Consider the following 20,650-nt stretch of genomic DNA (forward strand, 5'->3'; position numbering starts at 1 on the left):
TCAACTTTTCGTAAACATGGCGTATCAAGTTCCCCGGTTTAAAAATTAAAACAAAAAATGGTTTGCTGTTTTTTCCATTAAATACTTGGTGAAAGCATAACACACTAAATCTTTGTGCCAGATGTTTTCAGTATTCTGAATTAAAGGGAAATGTCCTGACTGCTTTTGTGTATTGGCAGTCTGTTTCAGGGCTTGGTAACTTTTAAAAGTTTGTTCTTTCCTCTTTAAAGGATTAAAGAAACGTTTTATCCAGAGATCCCGAATCCTGAGAACAGTAAGGCACTGCAGTTTCAGAAGAACATCTGTGAGGTAACCCTCATTTTAAATCTAGTATTTTAAACTTCTAAAAGGTATTGCGAGTAAAGAATTATTTTGCAAACTTGGAGTCTTCTGCTTCAGTTGTAGAAAAAACTCTGTGGCAGGGGGGAACAGGACAACTTGCTGAGTAACTTTTGTCAGGTGCTATCTAGAGCTTTCTTGTTGTTAATGTAGTTATTTGCAAAGTTGGAACTAGGAAAGGACTGCTGCATTTCTCTCCTCCCGCACTAATGGGAAGTTTCAGTTCATGATAATGATGTGGGAGTAATGTACCCATCTTTGTCATAGTGTTGGGAGAAGTAGGAGGTATGGAGAAGTGTACATGCCATATCGCCAACCTCCTGGTAGACATAGTAGCTGGAACTGGGCATAACATTTAAATAACCTTCTGGAATGTGTTATACAAAGCCAAGATTTGGGGAAAGAGTTCTCAAACACTTACTGCAAGTTCTGGAGTCTCTTTAAGTTGGCTGAAATACTATTAACGTTAACAGGAATATATGATGAGCCAGAAAATGAGAACTAAACCACTTTTTTTTTATTGTACTAATGGCAGTGGGGTGAGTGCAAGCCACAAGCCAACATATTGATTTAATGTGGGCAAGTTGCTGCTTTCAGGTCTTTGGCTTAGTCTCTCTCTTGTCTTTTTCTCGCTTCAGGGGAACAAGACACTTAAAACACTGGAAATGAACCCCTGTACTCCCAATAGTGTTGAAGTGGTGGAGACACGGTCTGCAGCTCCTAAGATTGAAGACACAGAGATGATGTCCCCAGCAGCAGACACCACTGTGCCTGAAGATGGCTCTGACTCAGAAACAGAGAACCACGTGGTTGTGTCCTACTGCCCCCCTATCATTGAAGAGGAGATCTCAAATCCCCCGATGGATGAACCTGTGGGGTCATCTCAGGTGGTTTACATTGACATCCAGTCAATGTATCAGCCTCAAATTAAACCAGAGGAGGAGCCAGAAGCAGACTTAGTGACTACAGCAGGCTATAAGCCACAAATGCAGCTGCCTATCAGTGCTCTGAAAATAGAGAGTCGCTCACCTGCAGAGGAAGAATTGGATAAAACTGCAGGTTACAGACCCCAGGCAAACACAAATGCCTGGAACGTGGACACTCCAGACTCTCCTGGATCAGTTGAAAGCAACAATGAAAATGCATCTTTTGGGAGCCCATGCTCCATTAATTCCCGACAGTTTCTGCTTCCTCCAAAAGATGATGAAGACTCTCCCAAACCCAGTAACATAGGGTGGTCCTTCACACACTTTTTTCAGAACAAACCAAATGATTAACAGTGAGTCCTCGTTGCACCTGAATCTGCCTTCTAAATAAGCTCTTATTCCTGATGTTGTAAAGAAAGGAGGAGGAAAAGTGCAAAAGGCATGAATTATTCTTGGAGACAGTCAGCAGAGGTTCTAGTGAGCTGAATGTTATGTTTAAGTTAGCGAAAGTGTTAATGTTCCGTTTTAATAGATGCTGAGAGGCCAAAGTTATAGCAATTTAGTTATTACTCTAGTAAAATATATTGGGTATAAGGGATATTGAGTTTAGAGCTCCTGATAATCATAGTCAAAGAACTCTGCCTACCTTCACATAGTGCTCCAAGATTAATATGGTCTCAGGCAACTTATAACTTGGAACGATTGCTTTGCTTTGTTGTAGTTGTTTTCAACCGTGCATACTCAGATGATGCAGCCCCAACAGGTTTCCTTACTGAAGGTTTCATTTATCACAAACCTTAGCCTAACACATGGAAACATTGTGGTTGGAAACTGTTGAGATCTTTTACCTGGTTATAAACTGAGAACAAATGACAGTGCAATTTTTTTTTTCTTCTCCCATACAGAAGGGTATTGTCACTGTTCATCACTTCTGAAGCAATGGCATTCAAATCTGTTGCTTTTTAACTAGACACTAGTTTCTGTACCTACTGTACAATGTTTATTCAATGTTTGACTCAGGGGTACAAACTTGGGGAAAAAAGTGTAACACTGATTTAAACCTCAATAAGAACTGCATAAAGTTTAAAACTTTTTTTTTTTTAAACTTAGAATGCTCTATATTTTTTCTATCCTTCGGTTAAGGAGTTAATCTTTCCTAATGTATCACACTAATGTATTTTGTATTTCATAGCTTCAGCTCCAGATCTCCTGCTTCAAAGTGGTACAGTACTGCATTCGCCCCCAGTGTTCAGCAGTCTTTGCACTGTACAGTAATGTAAGCATGGAGAAATCTCTGTCTACTAACATTAGCTGTCCAAGCAGTTTGGCACATTAAATTAGAGGTAGTAGTACTAGCTCCTTGAGGGCAGATTGCTCTTTGGATGGTCCTTGTTGTATTAGCTTTGCCGCCTGCTGCCTGGTTGTTCTCCAGTGTCTACCCATAAGGACCTTCTCTACAAATCCTGCCTGGGAGTACAAGGTGGGATTTCTCTAGCAGTGAGGAGAAACCCAGGGAGGTTTTAGTGCCACTAATTCTACCTCTTCTTTACCAGACATGTGATGCAAGGAAAGCTTAAATTACGTACATTTGTGTGCTTAAAGGAGTGTTCAGAACAATCGTCTTTGAAAGTGCTTGTTTTCACATATGCATCTCTAGATAGCTGTAATTGTAATATTTCACTGTGTAAACTTCAGATTGTGGCATACACGAATTTCACTAGCTTACAGGAGAAAGTGCTTTCTAACTTACCTGTTCCTTACTGTAAAACACAGTGATGAGAGGTCAAATGTTAAAGAGCTTGATCAAAAAGGGTCTCCATCAAGTCCTAACTGAATCTTATTTTTAGATTTCAATTTCCTTAGCTACTTTTTGGTTTTTTGAATAAATAAGATGAGGGAGTGGTTTTCTAAACAAGATCCCAAAACAGATAAGGAGGCTGAATTGGCTAAGCTGCTAGTTGTAAAGGTGTGGGAGCAGACCAGGAGGATGGCTAGCTTGGCAGACATTTGGTCTCCAAACCATGCAATCTGGCCGTCAAAATAAAAATAAGCATTAGGTTAAACCTAATCGCAGCAATGGATGGTTGGTATGTCTCTGCCATCTCCGTAGAATGAAAATACAGAGGGATTTCAAAACTGACAAACAGGCAAAACACTAAATAGCATCCAAATCATCATTGGTAACAACTGCCTGTGTGTGCCTCCTGGAGGAGTGAAATGTGAAGACGGTAAAAACAGATCTGTCTGCAGACCTGACAGAGTGCGAGGTGTGTCTGAAAGAAGAGAAGGTGCAGTTAGGATTCTGCTTTTGATGTTGAATATTGGAAGTAGCAGAGCTGCAAGTGAAAAGACAGACAGGCAGTGCAAAGAGCTGGTGTCCATCTGTCACCAGACATCACCGCAAGAGAAAGTTTCATGCCTAATCTATTACCGCCTCTTACTCAGAACACTAAACTGTTACGTAAAAGAAGGCAGTTCTGCCCTTTGTGCTTCATAGCTGGGAGGTGGCTAAATCCTAATAGTAACAACCCTTTCTCACAATATCTCTTTTAGAGCAGATTTCTTTTCACTAGTGCAGATTTTGCTTAATGTGTTTATCTCCTAAGATGAATTTTAGATTGCGCTGCCATATGCTTTTAATTGAAAGCATGTCAAGGACAGAGTGGTTTGGGTTTTTTTATGGAGCAGTTTCTCAATGCAGAGGAGCAATCAGTATTGTATGGTGATCCAAACAAAAAAAAACCCCTCTGTAGCAGAACAGAAGATCATGAAGAATAACTGTGCTTTAATATGGCTGTGTATTGCAAGAAACAAAACCAAACTGAAGTTTGGGAGTACTAGCAATTTTTAATTTGGCAGACTGGAAGCCAGGGCAGCTGCAGAGAACGTACAGAGCTCGCAGGGAGCAGCCTAATATCCTTCGCAGTGCTCCGACGTTGAATCGCTTAAACACAACCATCACATACTCAGGTTTTCCTTTGTGCTGCTCTTCCTATTCAGTAAAGGCAACAGCATTTTAAATCGCTTCATTTCTTAATGATTAGGTAGGGGAAAGGTCCACAAACACAGGGTCTGCCTTGATATTATCAAAGCACTCTCATCTAATTATCCATCACTTCTTTCTTTTTTCTTTAACTTTGACTATATATTTTATTTGACTGGTGTTCTGACTTCCAGGATGTAGGGCAGAAGAGTCCTGTTAATAGCAATGGCTTACCACATGCATCATCTTGTATCAGTAGCGGAAGAGTGGGGCGAATGGGGGAGAGACACAGGCTTGTGCAGCGTATGGAGCATTGTTTACTGTTGCCTAATGGTTATGAACCGGGAAGGAGTTTTCATTCCAGCACTTGAAATCTCAGCTGCTTCACCTCTGTGGTTTCCTTTGAGCCTATTCAGTGCTGCCAGTGAGGACTCCTTTCAAATGCCTATCTTAAATCTTCAGCAGCGAATCCAAATACCAGATGGGTAGTGAGAGGGTGTGTGACCGTGTGAAGACACCCCTAGGTGCATGGAGCAGTAAGAATGCGTGACAAGGACTGTCAGGGAACGGAGCCCAAGTGCCATGTTAGACCAATGAAGCATCTTTAGGAATGTCTTCTTACCAAATTCACTTTCAAAGCACAGTGCTGTTTAGCCTCTAAATGCATTGATAAAAATTTTAAGGCTAAAACTTTGGGCTTCAGAGGGGATCAGACTCCTTGTACTAGTGCCTTCGGGCTTCCTGGTGAGCTTCTTCAGTCACATTGTTTCTGAAGAATGTCTTAGGAAACTTAAAGTACTGCATTTCCTAACCATCATTTTCTGAAGGGTCTTATTCCTTTATTGCACGTTTATTTTGGTTTCGTTCTTTTGGTTTTTCGCTTTTTTCCTACAAGAATAGAAAGTTCAGTTTTTTAAAAAACAAACAAAAAAACAACTTCCAGAAGGGATATGACCAGAAGGAATTGTGTCGAAAATGTTGTTACTCCTAACTCCTAACTCAATTCTCCAGTTGGATCAGTGTTCAGAGTTGTAGAGTGTTAATGCCGAGCAATTTCTTTCTGAAGCAAATCATTGGTGCTGCTGCTTTTTATTTTTGAGCCATGCCTGTCATATGTGACAATTTGGGGTTTTTAATGGGTTTTTGTACTGTTCACTGTATGCTTGGAACGTCAGTCACATTTGATGTAACATCGTACACTCTTCTATCTGACACATTCATTATTTTTGTTGTTCTGACATGTGGGGGGATCTGGGATCTTGGTTTTGTGTGTTAAATTTTGGGATGGTAGATCTGCATGTGATATACCTCACAGAACTACTAGTTAATATATCAACAAATAGTAAGCTAATATTACAGGCAGGCAGTGAATTACCTCCCCTGCTATGCAGTGGCTGCATAGGCAGACATAGGACCCAATGACTGACATTTGCTGTGATAGCTGTCTTTATTATCTATAGTTGCTGCTTTCATGGGTAAACCATTTCCAAAGGGAACCAGTAGCCGTGTTGTCTGTCATGGCATAATTGGCAAATGCAACGTTTCTTCGTCTTCGGTTTATGTGGGGGACCAGAGCTTTCCTCTGCTGGGAACACAGCAGGAGCACGCTCCTGCTGACCTCGCGTTTTAGGCTGCTCTGAAGAGGCACGTTCAAGCCACCTTTTTTTTTTTTTTTTGATACCTTCAGCTGGATGAAGCTTAGGGCGGTGGTATTTCCTGTGATCTTGTCCTCCAGGACACTCAGTTGAACATTAATAGTAGCAAAAATGAAGGCAACTGGATGCTTTGGAGGGAGACGGGATTTAGACATCACTCTGAAAAGGCAATGAGAAATCATGTGCTCTATTTTTAGCCAAATACTGCTTTGTAAATAGAATATTTGTATACCTACAAGTAGATAGAACTATAGTAAAAGAATTTGAAATACATAGGAAAAATGTACCATTTAAAGAATCAGATTGCTAACAAGGCTCCATGTACCATAAATCTATTAAGAGCTCCCCATCTAAGTAGCATCTTCTGTTCCTCCGCAGACTTTGATGAAGACTTCGGTGCAAATGGTATTAGTATTTTTAACACTAAGAAAAGTCCTAACCCCTTATGCACGTATGTGCTTACATCATTGTGTACCTATGTGCATATTGCAGAGGAAGTTGGCTTGCAACTCCCAAAGCAATTTTTTCAGAGCCCTGTACTTGAATATATGCCTTCTGAGATGCAGTTTCACCTAGAGAAACAGCTGCCATCTGCGCTCCTCCTGAGACACGACATGGAGTTTGTGCCGCTGTGCGTTAAGCAGTGCCCTGTGTGCCTGGTGCTCTGAGATGCTGTCGGCAGTTCACAAGATTTGTGGTTGGCTGCTGCTTTGCCTTTTCCTTAGCTAGCCTGGAAACACAGTCCCAGACCCCACATGGCAGACACGCATTCAGAAATGTTGGAGTGCTTAAAAACTAATTTCCTCATGTCTTAAATTTTTAAATATCTCCTTAGCAGCTGGAAAACAGTTTCTTCCATAACAATTTTCTTTTCTCTCCTCCCCCATTTATATAACTCTGGATTTTCCCCGGTGTTTCTAAGATAGCCAGTGTTTGTTTCCTTTTTGCATGTTATGCAAACAAACCTCAGATGATATTGGCAGGGGTTTCTGTAACTTTACAAGTTGTCCCAGGGTGCATGACAATACTTTTTCCCCACAAAAACATCTATTAATTCCTTCAGCTTTTACAACAAAAAAGTCTCCAGAGAACTTTCGTATTTCGGAGAGCAGGGGCTCAGCATCCCCATGCAGGTGAGCTGGTCTAATGGCAGGGTGCTGCATGAGAGGATGGGGTTAGTCCCTCTCCAGTCTCACCCTCTTTGTGCCAGCAGTGCCCAGGTGACTTTGGGGTGCAGCAGAGCAGATGGCATCCTTATTTTTTAATGGGATACCCAGCAGAATCTCTAGGTAGGTTTTTGGACAGTCCCAAATCTGCACCTCGACTGCTGTTACATGAAAGCCAGCTCCAGTGGAAGTGTATGCACGACTTCCATGAGAAGGTTCAATACCTTTGCAACTCATTTGGTCTCGTGCAAAATGTAAGTAAAACTCACCCAGGGACAAAGCAAAAAATGAAATGTTCTCACTTTCATGATTTGGGCTGAGAAAAATTCGAAAAAGAAATAGCTTAAGCAGAGCAAAGCAAAATAGAAACTGGTAAGGTCTCACACTTTCTCGTAGTAATACAATAAAAAAAGAATCCTTGAACATGACTTTGTCAATATTTCCTTAATGTGATTCAAGAGTGGCTTAGGATGAACAACACTTTATGCTTCATAACATGTCCAAAAAGTTTGTAAAGCAGGGGATAGCAAAAAAAGAATCAACTATCTGAATCAACTCATGTCTGAAATCGTACCAGAAAGTAACAGTTGATCCTGTTGTGGCACACAAAACAGCGGAGCTGGTGGAGTCATACAGGTCATCTGGAAAAAAAAAAAAGTTGTACTATAATGCTGTAACTTTTAAAATATATACTGTGAACAGGTTCAATGATTTTTTAGCTCTTTTTATACCATATTTTTTACAGCATAAATAATTTGTTTAGAGATGTTTTTATGTTCTGTTTTTACAAAGATTTTAATGGACTTTTGTTTAATACTAGTGAAAATATTGCTTGCCAATTTGAAATAGTCATCTCTAGAAATTAATTCTGAGAATAAATCAATAAATCAAGATGACAAAATAGTCTTCCTAACACACTAAATCTAATCAGTCATTTAACATATTTTTGTTGCTGTATGATACTTAAGTTTTCCAGCTTCCAAATCCGCTATTGAAAAAATATTTCTTTCACAATTTAAGCAAAATCATCACAAGGCACTTTAATGAAGTTGTAGCATACCAAGTAAAATACTGATTCAACAAAGTGTATCAACATGAAAATTTATTAGCTAAGCAGTTAAACAAATGCATGCTTGAAAAACAAAGCATGGGATCATGTTGGGGAAATAATAACCCAGTGTGGCAGATGACATTTAAGACTAACCTAACACTAAGATACCAACTTTGCATACGTTTTAAACCTAGTTTGCTTGGCTCTTGTAACTCCTGTTGTATTGCTTGGGTGTCTAAAAATACGCATGTATTTAACAATTTTACCATAGTATTGCCATGGAATTTAATAAATATATTTTCTTACACTCTTACATGTTTTGATATTCCTTGCTTGCATGTTTATTTTTAAGTAAGAGTTAAATTCTGCTCATGCTCCAGTACAAACAGAGTATTTCAATTTTGTGCCAGAGTAAATAACCACAGGATCTGGCAAGCACAGCCTTGGCTTCTTGATCGGCAGAGCAAGTAGTAACGCGGGTATTCTCTGAGCAGCTTCTCCTAAGCGCAGCATGCCGTAGTGCGTACGTACGTGGTTCACTGAAGCCCTCCTGTTCCTGCCGTGCGATGTGATGATAGGAAGAAGGCCAGTCGACTTACCGGTGTCCTCCTCACAGCTGGGGTTTCGAGGTGTGATTTCCCTCAGCTTGGGCTGAGGGCTTGCAGAGCTGAGCAGCCGGAGGCTCTCCATGGTGGACAGGTCTGTGTGGTGAACATCACTATTCCACGATGAAGGATGTAGCAGCAGGAAGAAGGGGCACAGGCTGCACACCGTGGGGTTGGTCTGGGTGACGCAGGACACTTTCTCAGTGAGTTTTAGTGGAATGGAGATGATCAGCTTCTATGGTGGCTGTAACATGGGCCTTATGTTTGAGGCCAATTATGTCATGGCAATTATGTTGTCCTAGTGACAGCCAAGGAATTTTGTGGCTCATCTAACCATGTCTTCTGAACTAGAGAGTGTCACACGGACTTAGCAGTGTGCGGACAGACAGGCGCCACATCACAGCACACCACGTGAAGCTATCATTGCATGGCAGCACTGTGCTCTCTCCGTCTCTTTGGAGGCAGTCTCGAAAGTCAGAGAGTCAATGCCATGTCTTGGTATGACAGCAACTAGGCAGGACGTGTGAGCTCCACTGAGCGCTGGGGAGGTGCGGGATCAAGGGCACTAAGTCCTCTAAGCAGGACTGAGGAGTACTGCTCTGAAAAGACTGAAACATGTAGAGCTGTGGAAATGAGGAGAGGCTTCAATTGTTCCAAAGGTGAAATCCCACAGCTGCACTCTCAAGCCCTGCAACTGCTTTGGCCAGTGTAGGAACACCAGGGATGAGTTCAAGACAGATCTCACTCCATCATCTGGGCCTTAGGTCTAAAAGAAGTAAAAGGATGATGGTTTTGCAGTATCTTCTGAAAGTTGTTCAGATATATCTTGTTCAAACTTTGGCAAAACCAGACTAATCCTGTTGGGTTTAGTGTTTAACACAGCTCAGGGACAGCTGGGGCTCACCGTCCGTTGGCACGGAGGTACTCATGCAGTGGCAGCACCAGAGGAACATGGAAGTAGTGGGTTTCTTCGCAGGGACGGAGCTGTGTCACGTCCACAGCGGGTTCCACCGATTTGCCCGGGCTGTGCTCTGCCACTGCAGAGCGAACGTGCGAGAGCAGCTGAGAGCTCTGGCCCTGGGAGAGGCGAGGTGGTTCTGACCCCTCCATGGACACCACCATCCCTGCCCTGGCGCAGGATGCTCGCCTGCGGCGAACGGCCCCGCCGCGTGCCTTGCCCACGCGCAGGGTGTGCGGCCCCATGCCGGTGCTGATTTACCCCGGGGGTAAGTCGGGGGGGTTCTACTCACTAAGCCAGCACAGAAATCAGTCACTGATGGTATCCTGCTGTGTCACATTTACAAAGCACAGCCACTGTAAGTGAAATACCCCAAGCCAGTTGTGAGCTGGAGCTTTTAATTTTGGGTGCATTTATGAGGTACCTGGGAACTACAAATACAGGCACTTCTACAAAGTAATTAAAATCACAGTCTGAGTTTCACGTAGAGTCGCAGCCGTTCAAAGAAAATAAGTTGGGCTACAAAATCACAGCAACTGAGTTCGAAGGTTGGGTAATGACAGAGCTCATGGACTGCCCCGACGTCCTCCCCATCGGGACAAGCGTGGGGAGAGGGAATTGAACTGTCCGTGTTTCCTAGCCCTGTTTCAGCACGCATCCTTATCTTCTGCTGGCTCCTGCATTGTGCTGTCGATGCTGGCTGCTCCTAATGCAGCACCAACTGTAGCATTAGCATCCAGCATTTCCCCGCATTTGCAACTGCAGGAAGTTATTCTGAACATGTAAATAAAGGTTACAGAGTCCCTGTGTTTGAGGCATTTGTTAAAAAATCCCTGTGTTTTGGTAAGAGCAATCAGAAGTTCAAATGAAAACTGCCTAAAATTGGTGATTTCCTTTTTGAATTCTGCTTTGCTGACTGACAGCAGTAAAAGCTGTAGTGAGGAAAAAAATGGAAGCAAGAGAAATTGTAAAGAAAATATTAAATATTGCCTCTCCAGTGTCTTCAAAAGACAGGAAAATTGAGGAAAATTCCACCGTGCCCTCAAAAAATGAACACATATGCTGCCACTATTCCCACTAGAAACTATTTAAGGGTCTGCAAAACAAACAAAAAAAGGTTGGAAAGCTGCTGGTTTGTGAGCCTGAACGTGGGGTGTCCGTGCTCAGCAGCCCCATTTCTTCCACGCTGTCCCCATACATCAGGGTCATGTACAGTGCTGGAAAACACAACCTGTGGGGACAGTGTGGGAAGAACCAGCACCGTTGTTTTCCTAGCAAGGGAGACTGAGGGAAGCTTAAAAAAGAAATAGGGGGAGGAGAGGAACAACGTTGTCTTTGTCCAATGCACAATAAACAAAGAAAAACGCTCTGACAGTGAACGGATATTCGAGAGAAATAAGGGCAGCCGGTGGCGGCACTGCCAGGCAGTCTCTGCCACAGGGGCTTGGGAAGAGGGCACTCACAGCGTCGGGCCGTGTCCCTTGGGGCGGAAAGCCAGGCCCTCGCAGAGCTGCGGCCACCGCAGGTGCCGGCACCGGGCTGTCACTCATGTGTGAGACACCCAAGCGCAGGGGCAGGGACACCTCATTGCCCCACGAGGGGACCCGGGGTGCCCTCGGTGACTCAAACTGATGATAAAAGAGAGCGGGAGGGATGCGCTCGCCGGAGCGGGCGATGTCCTGACTTGGACATCAGAGCGAGGTGGTGCTTCAGAGAAGGGAAAACCCCACTGTGTGCATACACCCCCCCAAGAAATAAAATGCTAAAAAAGACACATCTGGCTGATAGGATGTGGATGCTGCTCTCCATGAGTAAACTGTGGTTGCATTTTATCTAGTCCTTTAAAGTGAGGAGGTTTGCCCCTTGAGGGGTGATGCTGAAGCAAAGGGAACTGACATGCAGAGCTGGGGCGATGCATTTCCCACCTGGCTTATTTTGCTTTACCCACAGAATGAAAACATTTTCTCAAAAGCAAAGCCTGGCTGACAAAATAATAACTTTAATAGGCACCTGTGGCAGGCTAACGTGCAATGGGCAGCTCCCCATCCCTGGCAGCCCCCTCCTCCTCTTCGTCTCTTTGCTCACAGGGGCTAGGCTGGGATGACTGGGACAGAAAAGAGGTCCTGGCACCTTACCTTTGACCACCCAGGGCACACCAGTGCAGCAAGCATCATGGGGACCATTGCTAAGTCTTGCCTGGCTTTAGTTCCCCTTGACGTCTCTTTTTGCTTTCTTTTTTTTTCTTTTTTTTTTTCCTTTCCTTTTTCTTTTTTTTTTTTTTGTCCTTATTTTGCTTTAGGATGACCTGAGGAAACCTAACTGCCAATTCCCAAGCAGCTGGTCCCCAGGGAGATGGAGGAGCAGTGGAGACGGCAAGATAGGCTGTGCCCTGGGCAGGGCGAGGGAGCAGTTCTGCCCGACTGCCAGTGCCCAGCACAAGACCAGACTTGGCCCATCCAAGGCTGGTACCAAGGGGGGTGTGGAGCCTAGGAAGTGGAGGGGAATATCTTTTGGGATAAATGTGAAAAATCTGGAAAAAAGCTAAGGACTGCAATTTTAGAAAGGGGATTAAGTTGCAAAGAGAGGCACAAGCACCTGGGACTGCTGTCTTCATTGCCAGTTTGCACAGGTAACTGTGGCAAAAGGACACGGCTCTGTCAACGGGCATGAGTTTGTCCTGCAGTGCCAGGGTCATGCCGAGCATCTGATAAGGCCCAAACAATAAATGATGTGATTAATAAACAACCGCAGAGAGAGTGAGCAGCATATCCAGGCCAGTTCCTGGGAAAATGACTAAGCACTCTGCCATGCACTGTCCGCCTTTCCCCTCTCCTTCCCTGACCCAGCATCGGGGGGGTGGCCGAGCTCCACCTCTGGTCAGATGTTCCTGTGTTTCTGACACCTCTTCCCTGCTCAGCCCCTCGAGTAGAAACCCCTGCCTCTAACCCAGCCCCGAGCTTCTCCAGGGAGACTGGAGATGTAGATGCGGAATGCTTCCCTCTTCGGAAGTTTCTCAGACTATCTTTAAAAGGATGCAGAAAGGACTTTTTTTTTTTTTCTTTAAAGGACTCAAACCCCAGAACATCTTTGCTATTCCCCCCTGCTTGGTCAGCACCATGCAGCTGTGCCACTCGTGCTCAGTCTGTGCCGCAGCAGGGTGATGCCGCCAGCTCCGAATTCCCGCGTGGTGATACGCACAGTTAGAAACAGGCTTTTGGGGAGCTGCCGTTTGTTGCTCTTCCTTTTCCACAACAACAACAGAGGTATTTCCTACCCCCCCCTACCCTGCATTTCAAAGAGCAGCTTTTGTTCTGGAGAAGTATCGCCTTGTACCAAAACGCCTGTTATTCTGCAGTAAATTGTCTTAAAATAGAGACCTCTCCCGCCAGATGTTTGTCTTGGAGCTGCTCTCCAAACCCTGCGACAGAAAGGGAAGGATGGGAAAGGCGAGGCACACATGACAAAGCAGAGGCTGATGCCGTTTCTGGATCAGCGTTGTCCCCTGTCACCGGCAGCACAGCAGGTCTCCAGGACTTGGGGTACAGCCGGCCGGATCTCCCTACCCTGCGCCAGGGCAGGACAGGTCACTACCGTTTGGGAAACCCCCCCAAGCACATAAAACGTGACTCTTTCCTCTCCAGCAGCCAGCGGCTGAGACGCAACCCGAGCACAGGCTGTGTCTGGCCACTGCCGCAGGGCTGCTGCAGTGAGCAGTCAGCCAGACCTTCCACCTCCACGGATTTTAGTTTTTACCCTTTTTCAAACTCTGCACATTTCCCCTGTACAGCCCACGGCATCAAATTCCATTTGCTTTCATTTTAAAGCCACATCTTGATCATATACTTTACCCTGCTTTTTCCCAATGCACAGGTTTCTCTCTCCCCACGGGGCTCCCTAAGCCAAACAAAACCACGCTTCTCCTGGAAGGAGAGCTATGCATGTCTCCAGCTCTTCTGCAAGCTGCCCATGTCTTCTACAGACAGTTTTTCTGAAGTGTGATTTGAACAAGGGCAGAGCACAGGTGCACGTTACATGCTGGCACCACCATGTATTTTTCTGTTCCTTTCTATTTCTAACAGGTTTCAGTATTTGTTTTTGACCACCGCTGCCATGTCTACAAGGAGCACGAGATCTCTCACCTAAGCGATCAAGGTATCCCTTTCAGCGTGCAGAAGAGGGTGGGGGGTCTCCCTGGCAGTTATTTTGCACATGCCATAATCCAGTACCAGCTATTCTTTTTTCCACTCGAGCCTGCAGCTGCTCATAGTCAGCTGTAGGTGCGACAAGCCTCGGGAACGTGTTTTAGCTCCCAGGGAGATGGGAGCACCCTGGGCACAGTAAAAATGCAGCAGAAACCTCCTGATCTCCATTGCTTTTGCCACATCAGGTCCTTCTAACTCATGGGCATTCAGACGAGCCTGCGCCGCTGAGGAGGCTTGTGCTTCTCCCGCTGCCGGCACGTGGCGAGCCGTGGGGTGCCCCGCTGCACGGTGGGTCTCTCTTCTCCCCCCAGTGGCTCACTGATCTGCTTCGAGCAAAGAGTTAAGGAAGAAAAATCTCCAAACTATGGAATTCTGGACCATTTCCCTAGTGTCTCGACAGCACTCTGTTCGCCTGCTTAAATTACAGTTTGGCAATCAAGGTTGCATAAGTGTTGGGCCAGTGCCTAGAAAACATTTTATTTTAAGAGGACTGTGACCCACCAAGGTCTCTTGCACATTACTTTTCTCATTTTTCAGCAAAAAAAAAATATTCATTTATAATACCACAGTAGCAAGCATTTGCTCTTTTTTTTCCTAATCTTTTAATCTGTTTTAGCCAGGAAAGCTTCGTAATGTACAATTTTAAACTGTCAAAATTTACAGAACAAAAAGAGTCAGATTTAAAACTGGTCATAACTCACAAATATCTCCACCAAAACTGTATAATACAGACATTAAGCCTCCCGTATAACAAATTTAAACCACAGGTCACTTTGCTATTTTTAGGAAAGTGTGCAAAGAGCTAATTGTATAATACACCTAAATGTTAAAAGTTATACCATGTAAGCAGATCTGCTGCTGCTATAAAAAATATACAAGTATAAAATTACTTCTACAAAATTGGTTCATTGATTTTGTTGCCTGTAATAAAAAAGTAGACTTCAAGAACTTTCTTCCTAAACAAACAACAATATTTTGAAACCAGTCACTGTAGCTGTTATTTACACAGGATGAAACATAATTTAGCTAAATCAGACAGCGGTAAGGAGAACTGCTTGTTCCGGGACACACGTTTGAATGCATAGACACACTGCCTGATGGTGTAATTTGTTGAACAGCACAATCATTGTACCACTGCAGGGTGGGGTGAATGCAGGTGTTTCAAGACTGCTTTCTCTGATATTACAAAAGATAACCTAAGGACCACGACACAGTCATTGAGCTACTCATAACATCACACATTTCTTTGCCCTTTGCACCGATGCACAACCTTTAGCGTTCACTAAACACTTAACGGGTAGCGGGGACGGTTCCTACACAAAATACTCAGTTTGTTTTGGTCAGCAGAGGAAAGGAGAGGGAAAAATGTTCTTTTTTCTTTTTGGGTTTCCCTTTGGCTCTGTCACCTTCCCAGATGGCGAACGTGGCCGGCCATGAAGGGCTATGGCAGCCAGCTCGCGCTCAGCCACACACGCAAGCGCATGACGGGTCCTCGGCGCTGGGATTCCTCTCTTGTCACTTGGTCCCACATGTGTTGATGTTCTTCCCATCGGCGGCATCCTCCACCAGCGAGATGTGGTAATCGGTGGAAAGCGTGAGGTGGGAGATGCAGCCCACCAGGCCCCGCATGTACTGCCTGTTCGTGTGCAGGGCTATTTCCCTCATGCCACCTGCGGGAAAGGCAGCGATGAGAAACTCTTCACTGACATGGGTGTCTGCTCCTGCTTGGCAGACTGCACGCCCAGCAACGCCATTAGCCTTCCTACCGCACCTCAGAAGTGAATTTTTATTTACAGTTTGGTCTGTGTTTTTTTAAATACAGCTTTTAAGCACTTGAAAGTACAGAGGGGATAAGCAGGAGATAATAAACTAGGATGCTAATAATTTATTGCAGCAATTGTAGCCTCAGTAAGAGCTCATTGTGCCCAGATTCTCAGTATGGTGCAGGGTTTGCAGCTGCCACTCGCTGTTTCTCTATGTACCTGCTGGGGGTACCACAGTGCACCCCATAGTGCTGGTCCCTACCAGTCCCCCCATCCCACCCAGAGAGGCCTCCCCACAAAAAACAGGCTGTAGAGGACCAGAAGCTGCCACGTGAAGCCTTCACTTTGAGATGGTCGGAGCTGGGTTGCCCTGCCTCGCAGCTGACCTCGCAAACACAAAAATGCACCTGGGTCCTGAATGTGAACGGTGGGCACTCACCTACATAGAGATCTCCATTGATGTTTAACTGTCTCATCTTTCCAGGGGATTTACCGGTCCTGGCACCATAATCGTCCACAGTTACTTTGCCAGACTGTCCATCCCTGAAAGGAAAAACAAACTGCTCTCATGCATCCAGCCTACAACCGGGCAGGAGGAGGAGCAGCAGCATCTCCCCCTTGCCAGGAGACCGGGGCGACTCGGCAAGGTTCACGGCGAAGGCTTGGGACCGATGCTGGGGAGCCCCACAGACAGCAGCGTTCTATGGCAATCCAGACCCTTCAGGGTGGTTTTTCTCCAAGGACTAAGATGTCAGAGACCTGCAAAGGGTGGGGGACACATTTGCGGAGGAGAAAAAACTGGGAAAGAAGTAAATTGCACAGCTGGGGGAGAGGGCAGGATGGACAGGTTCTGATGTGTTGTTAAAAGCAGATGTAATATAAAAAGTAAACAGCAGAAGCTTCAACAGAAGGGAAGAAATAGGCAAGATAAGGTAAAACATACTTACAAGCAGTTTTGTTTCTTACTAGAGCTTTTAGGCCATTTCCATTTTATATATGGTCAATAACCACATTGACAGAAGAGCCACTTGATGGGCTCCTATTCTCACCGAATTTGGTGACAAGTTGTGCTAATGTTAGCCTGCGATTTCCAGGGAACCGACATCTCACGAAGAGAGGGATGCATGGTTTCCCTGCTGGGCACACTTGCCTCCCATGAGGTAGTGAGTTATAAATATGAGTTATATATACACTGCAAGATGTCTGCACCTCCTCCAAATAGAAAAAGTAGGCATACACTGTCCGTGCTCGAGTGCTTGTGCCAGCCCGCAAAATGCTCACTAGGGAATTTCAAAATGTAGACATTAAAGAAAAATGCTCTTAACCCAAATGGTATGGGTTTAAGAGAATGACTGTTACAGCCCCAGAATAGCCCTGTGTGACTTTGGCAGCCTGCCTTGAGCTGTGCTGAATTTCAGAGTTGGCAACTGTCACCTCTAATACAATAATCTTTGTGTACATCGTCCTGAAACAGCCAAGTTGCTAACAGTTCAAGAGAGCATGGAGCTGCAGTGATTCACACCCGACCAGCATTCAGACACGCCAGCCAGCACCTTTAATGGCAGGGCGGCTCCAAAACGCCTCCCAGATGAAGTATGGCCACTTACCGAACAGCCTTGACTCTGTGCCACCGTCCGTCGCTGAAAGAGCCATTCACGGTGATGGAAGCAATGCCGCTGCCCAAATTGTAGCTACAATTAAAAAAAAAAATAAAATGCTATTGCCTCCCTTGCAAAGATTGTCTGCCTGCCCAAATGCTCAGCTGTCCTTACTCTGTGCCCCATTCACCTGCTCATCCCCAAGAGCAACCCTTACGGCTCAGACTTCGGAGGGACTGCTAGAGTCCTTTGGAAGCCCAGCAGTGATGCATTTATTTTGCAAAGTCAGGCTCATGAAGGAACAGGCAAAACTCCCTCCTGCCCAGGTCAGAGTGGGTACCATCACCACCATCCCATGGGAGCAAGGAGGGGACTTCTGCATGGCAGTTCCTCCCTGAAACAGGAGGTTATGAAGGTCAGTGATCTTTGGCCTAATGGGAGAGAGCGGTGGGAGGTTGCAAACACAGTTAATAAATAAACTATTACAAGAGCAAATAAGCATGTGACCTACAACAGATCTACAAATCATCTGAATTATAGGGAAGGTTGAGACCTGTGATGTTAGAAAGGATGAAGCCTAATAAATAAATGCAGAGATAATCATGAAGTTCCCTGCTTCAGTTACAACTCTGATGATTTCTTTGTGTTTGCGGCTACTAAAATTACTCAGCAGATATAACGTCCCCATTATGTTTACACTTCAGAGATCTTAATTTCTGGGTCCCAGAAACTTGGGCCAACCTTCAGGAAGGGGAGGTAGATGCTACAACACAATGAGCTATTGGGTGCTCAGCTGCCTAAATAAGCAGGATGAATTAGCCTGAGCTACTGCTGCTGGCCTTCTGCCTGTACCAAGCTTGAGAGTTTAAAGCCAACATCATTATCCCTTCAGAAAAGACTGAACGGGGAATTAAGTTCATGCCCAGGGTTAGATACTTGAGGACAGCATATTAAGTTGTCAGCTGCCCAGGGCAAAATGTTTGTCCTAAATTTGACTCCTCCCCAGAGGCTTAAGTGAGTCTCAAACGAGCATCTCCTTTCACCCAGGATGCAGATACTAGCCTAGGTTGAGAGCTACAGAAGGATTTGGGTATTCAGGATTGTATCTAAGTGTTAGACCTCTGATTACAAAAATGAGAATCATATCCCTAATGAATGGGGATCCCCTACAATAGTGACATAACCTTCTACAGAAGGAGGGAGCAACAGAAAGGATTTACAGCAGCAGCTACGCTGTACAGAGAACCTATTCTGCTAGGCCACAGGAAATGGGAAAGAAAAGGTGTGGTTTGAATTTCAAACTGGACCAGAACACAGATATCTAATTTTGGGCTGCAGGAAAATACTTCTGATCAATTTACAGCCCTGGATATTCTCCTGACCTCACCCGTCAAAAGTTGCAAAAGTAGCATGACGATCACTCTTTGTGAAAGAAGATACCTTTTTTTTCTGCATTTGTTCTTTCACCATCTTCTTCAGTGCTCCCTTTCAGTACGCAGTAAGTATTTATGAGAGTTTTCTTTTGGGATCTTAAATTTTACACCTTCCTAAATGCATGCAGAAGGCACAGATATCTCAATAAAATTCAGCTGTTTCAGTCTAAAACCTTGTGTATCTTCATCTTTTGGAGTTAGCAACAACCCTAATAAAAATGCACTGTGCCTAGAAAACAGACAGAATAGACTGGCCACTTACTACCCAGCATCTTGGAAAGACAGGATCTCACAAAGACGTTTTAAAAATGCACCATTTCTGCAGAGTCAGTGAGGAAGCTAAGAGATTTTGCAAAGTTAACCACAGAAAACCACATTAAAAAAAGCTTTAAAGAAATTAACACAAATAGAAATGTGCAACTTTGTCTATGTGTCAATGGTAGCAAAAACCAACCAGGTAAAAGATAGCTTCACATTAGCTTAAATGATTAACAAAATCTTTGTCGTTTAAACAACAGTGTCTCACAACAGTCCATAATAATGATGGCATTTGTAGTCTGCTGTTTCAATATTTGTCTTACACAACCTAAGAGGATACAATGAGGAAAGATATGGCTTGCAAAAGGCAAGAGTCCCAAAAACCACCACGCAAAAAGTTGCACAGTCTGCCTAAGTATCTGCAAGGGAGAAAGCGATTCCGGAGAGAGAGAACATGAGTTCAGCCATTTCCCAACACTCCCCAGTTTCAACTTTTTGACAGTAATATTATTTGTTTCTTAAACAGGTGGTTCTGTGGTTCTGTAGCAATGCCTGGTGCCAGCTGGGTTTATGTCACAGGGTTGGATATCTGGGGGTTTGAGAAGGTGGGAGCCCTGCTCCCATGTGCCCTCTCTGGTGAAGAGCGAGCCTGCAGTCAGCATGGGCCTCGGCAGGGTTTCCTCCCTCGGCCCCTGCCCTCTCCTCAACCCCCACACCTGCTCTGCTTAACTGAGATGGCAAGGGCTTCAAGACGCATGGGGGGACAGTACGTGTACCCTCATGGGGTCACTTTTAGATAATCACGCTAAAAATCTGATGTTTTAAGATTTGGGAGGGACGGAGGGCGTAGGAATGATGCAAAGCTGGCAGCACATTACCTCTTCAACTCATCCTTCCCCAGACAACGACAGGACCCATCACTGAACAAAACCTTGAGGATGTAATTGTCTCACACTATACCGAAGGACAAGTGCACTGGATGTGTTGTGGAGATTCCTTTGGGCACTGACTGTACTGCATGGAACAAAAATAAGGGAGTGATAGATTACCTGAATATTAGTGCTCCTTCTTGAAGGCCTAGAGAAATGAAATCACTGTTAGGTCGCATGGGACTGTCTCCCCTCCACATCAAAAGACCTTCCTTCATTGTGGTTTTAAACCTCATGAACACATTCGTACTTGATCCTGATACCCTGTTTAATGTAGAAGAAGGAAATAGTAGTAAAATATTGAACTGGGGCAGTCTTCTTTCAAACAAACCTAAAAGGTGATGGCACTATTTCTTCTCCACTGGTCTTGCTGCTTACTGTCTTGCAACTTGCCTACACGCTGATGTGTGACGAACTCTGATTCACATCCCCATTTCCAGCATTTCGGAGTGGGGGAAATGAACCTCGTCCTCCAGAATCCCGAACACAATAACTGCTGGGTTACTCCACACAAATAAGAGAAAATACTTTTTCTCCCCAAGCCTAGTGTGAAATCCAGTCCAACAAGCAAATTTTGAGAATGTGCAGTAGGTTTGCTGCCCTCAGAAGCCAGTGGAAGAAGCCAATAAGAAAGGCCAATCAGAAAGTCCTTGTAGGTCAGAGGTACCGAGCTGCAGGTGAGGACATTTGTGAAGCCTCCCCTAGCCAGTGACTGAAATACAGGAGATGAATGGATTTGTTTTACCAACCCAAAATTTTCTGGAATTTGGGCATCTTCTAGGGT

The 20,650-nt window shown here is 44.6% G+C and overlaps 2 protein-coding genes across 3 annotated transcripts in view; one reads left to right on the top strand and one right to left on the bottom strand.

Annotated features, from left to right (window-relative positions):
• LIFR (LIF receptor subunit alpha) overlaps positions 1-8,433 on the top strand; it is a 57,762-nt gene extending 49,329 nt beyond the window's left edge. For both annotated transcript variants that reach the window (XM_075136412.1, XM_075136413.1), the window contains 2 exons: positions 231-309; positions 978-8,433. In XM_075136412.1, coding sequence (XP_074992513.1) covers positions 231-309; positions 978-1,616 — 718 coding nt within the window. In that variant the 3' untranslated portion in view covers positions 1,617-8,433. The remainder of the gene's footprint in view (positions 1-230; positions 310-977) is intronic.
• Positions 8,434-14,326: 5,893 nt separating this feature from the next.
• Positions 14,327-20,650, bottom strand: part of EGFLAM (EGF like, fibronectin type III and laminin G domains) — an 81,618-nt gene continuing 75,294 nt past the window's right edge. Inside the window, exons 20-23 of the mRNA XM_075136611.1 lie at positions 19,987-20,130; positions 17,256-17,339; positions 16,088-16,191; positions 14,327-15,555 (exon numbers count right to left, since the gene is read on the bottom strand). Of these exons, the coding sequence (XP_074992712.1) occupies positions 15,401-15,555; positions 16,088-16,191; positions 17,256-17,339; positions 19,987-20,130 (487 nt within the window). The 3' untranslated portion in view covers positions 14,327-15,400. The remainder of the gene's footprint in view (positions 15,556-16,087; positions 16,192-17,255; positions 17,340-19,986; positions 20,131-20,650) is intronic.

The sequence above is a fragment of the Calonectris borealis genome, chromosome Z (genome assembly GCF_964195595.1).
Source record: "Calonectris borealis chromosome Z, bCalBor7.hap1.2, whole genome shotgun sequence".
NCBI lineage: Eukaryota > Metazoa > Chordata > Aves > Procellariiformes > Procellariidae > Calonectris > Calonectris borealis.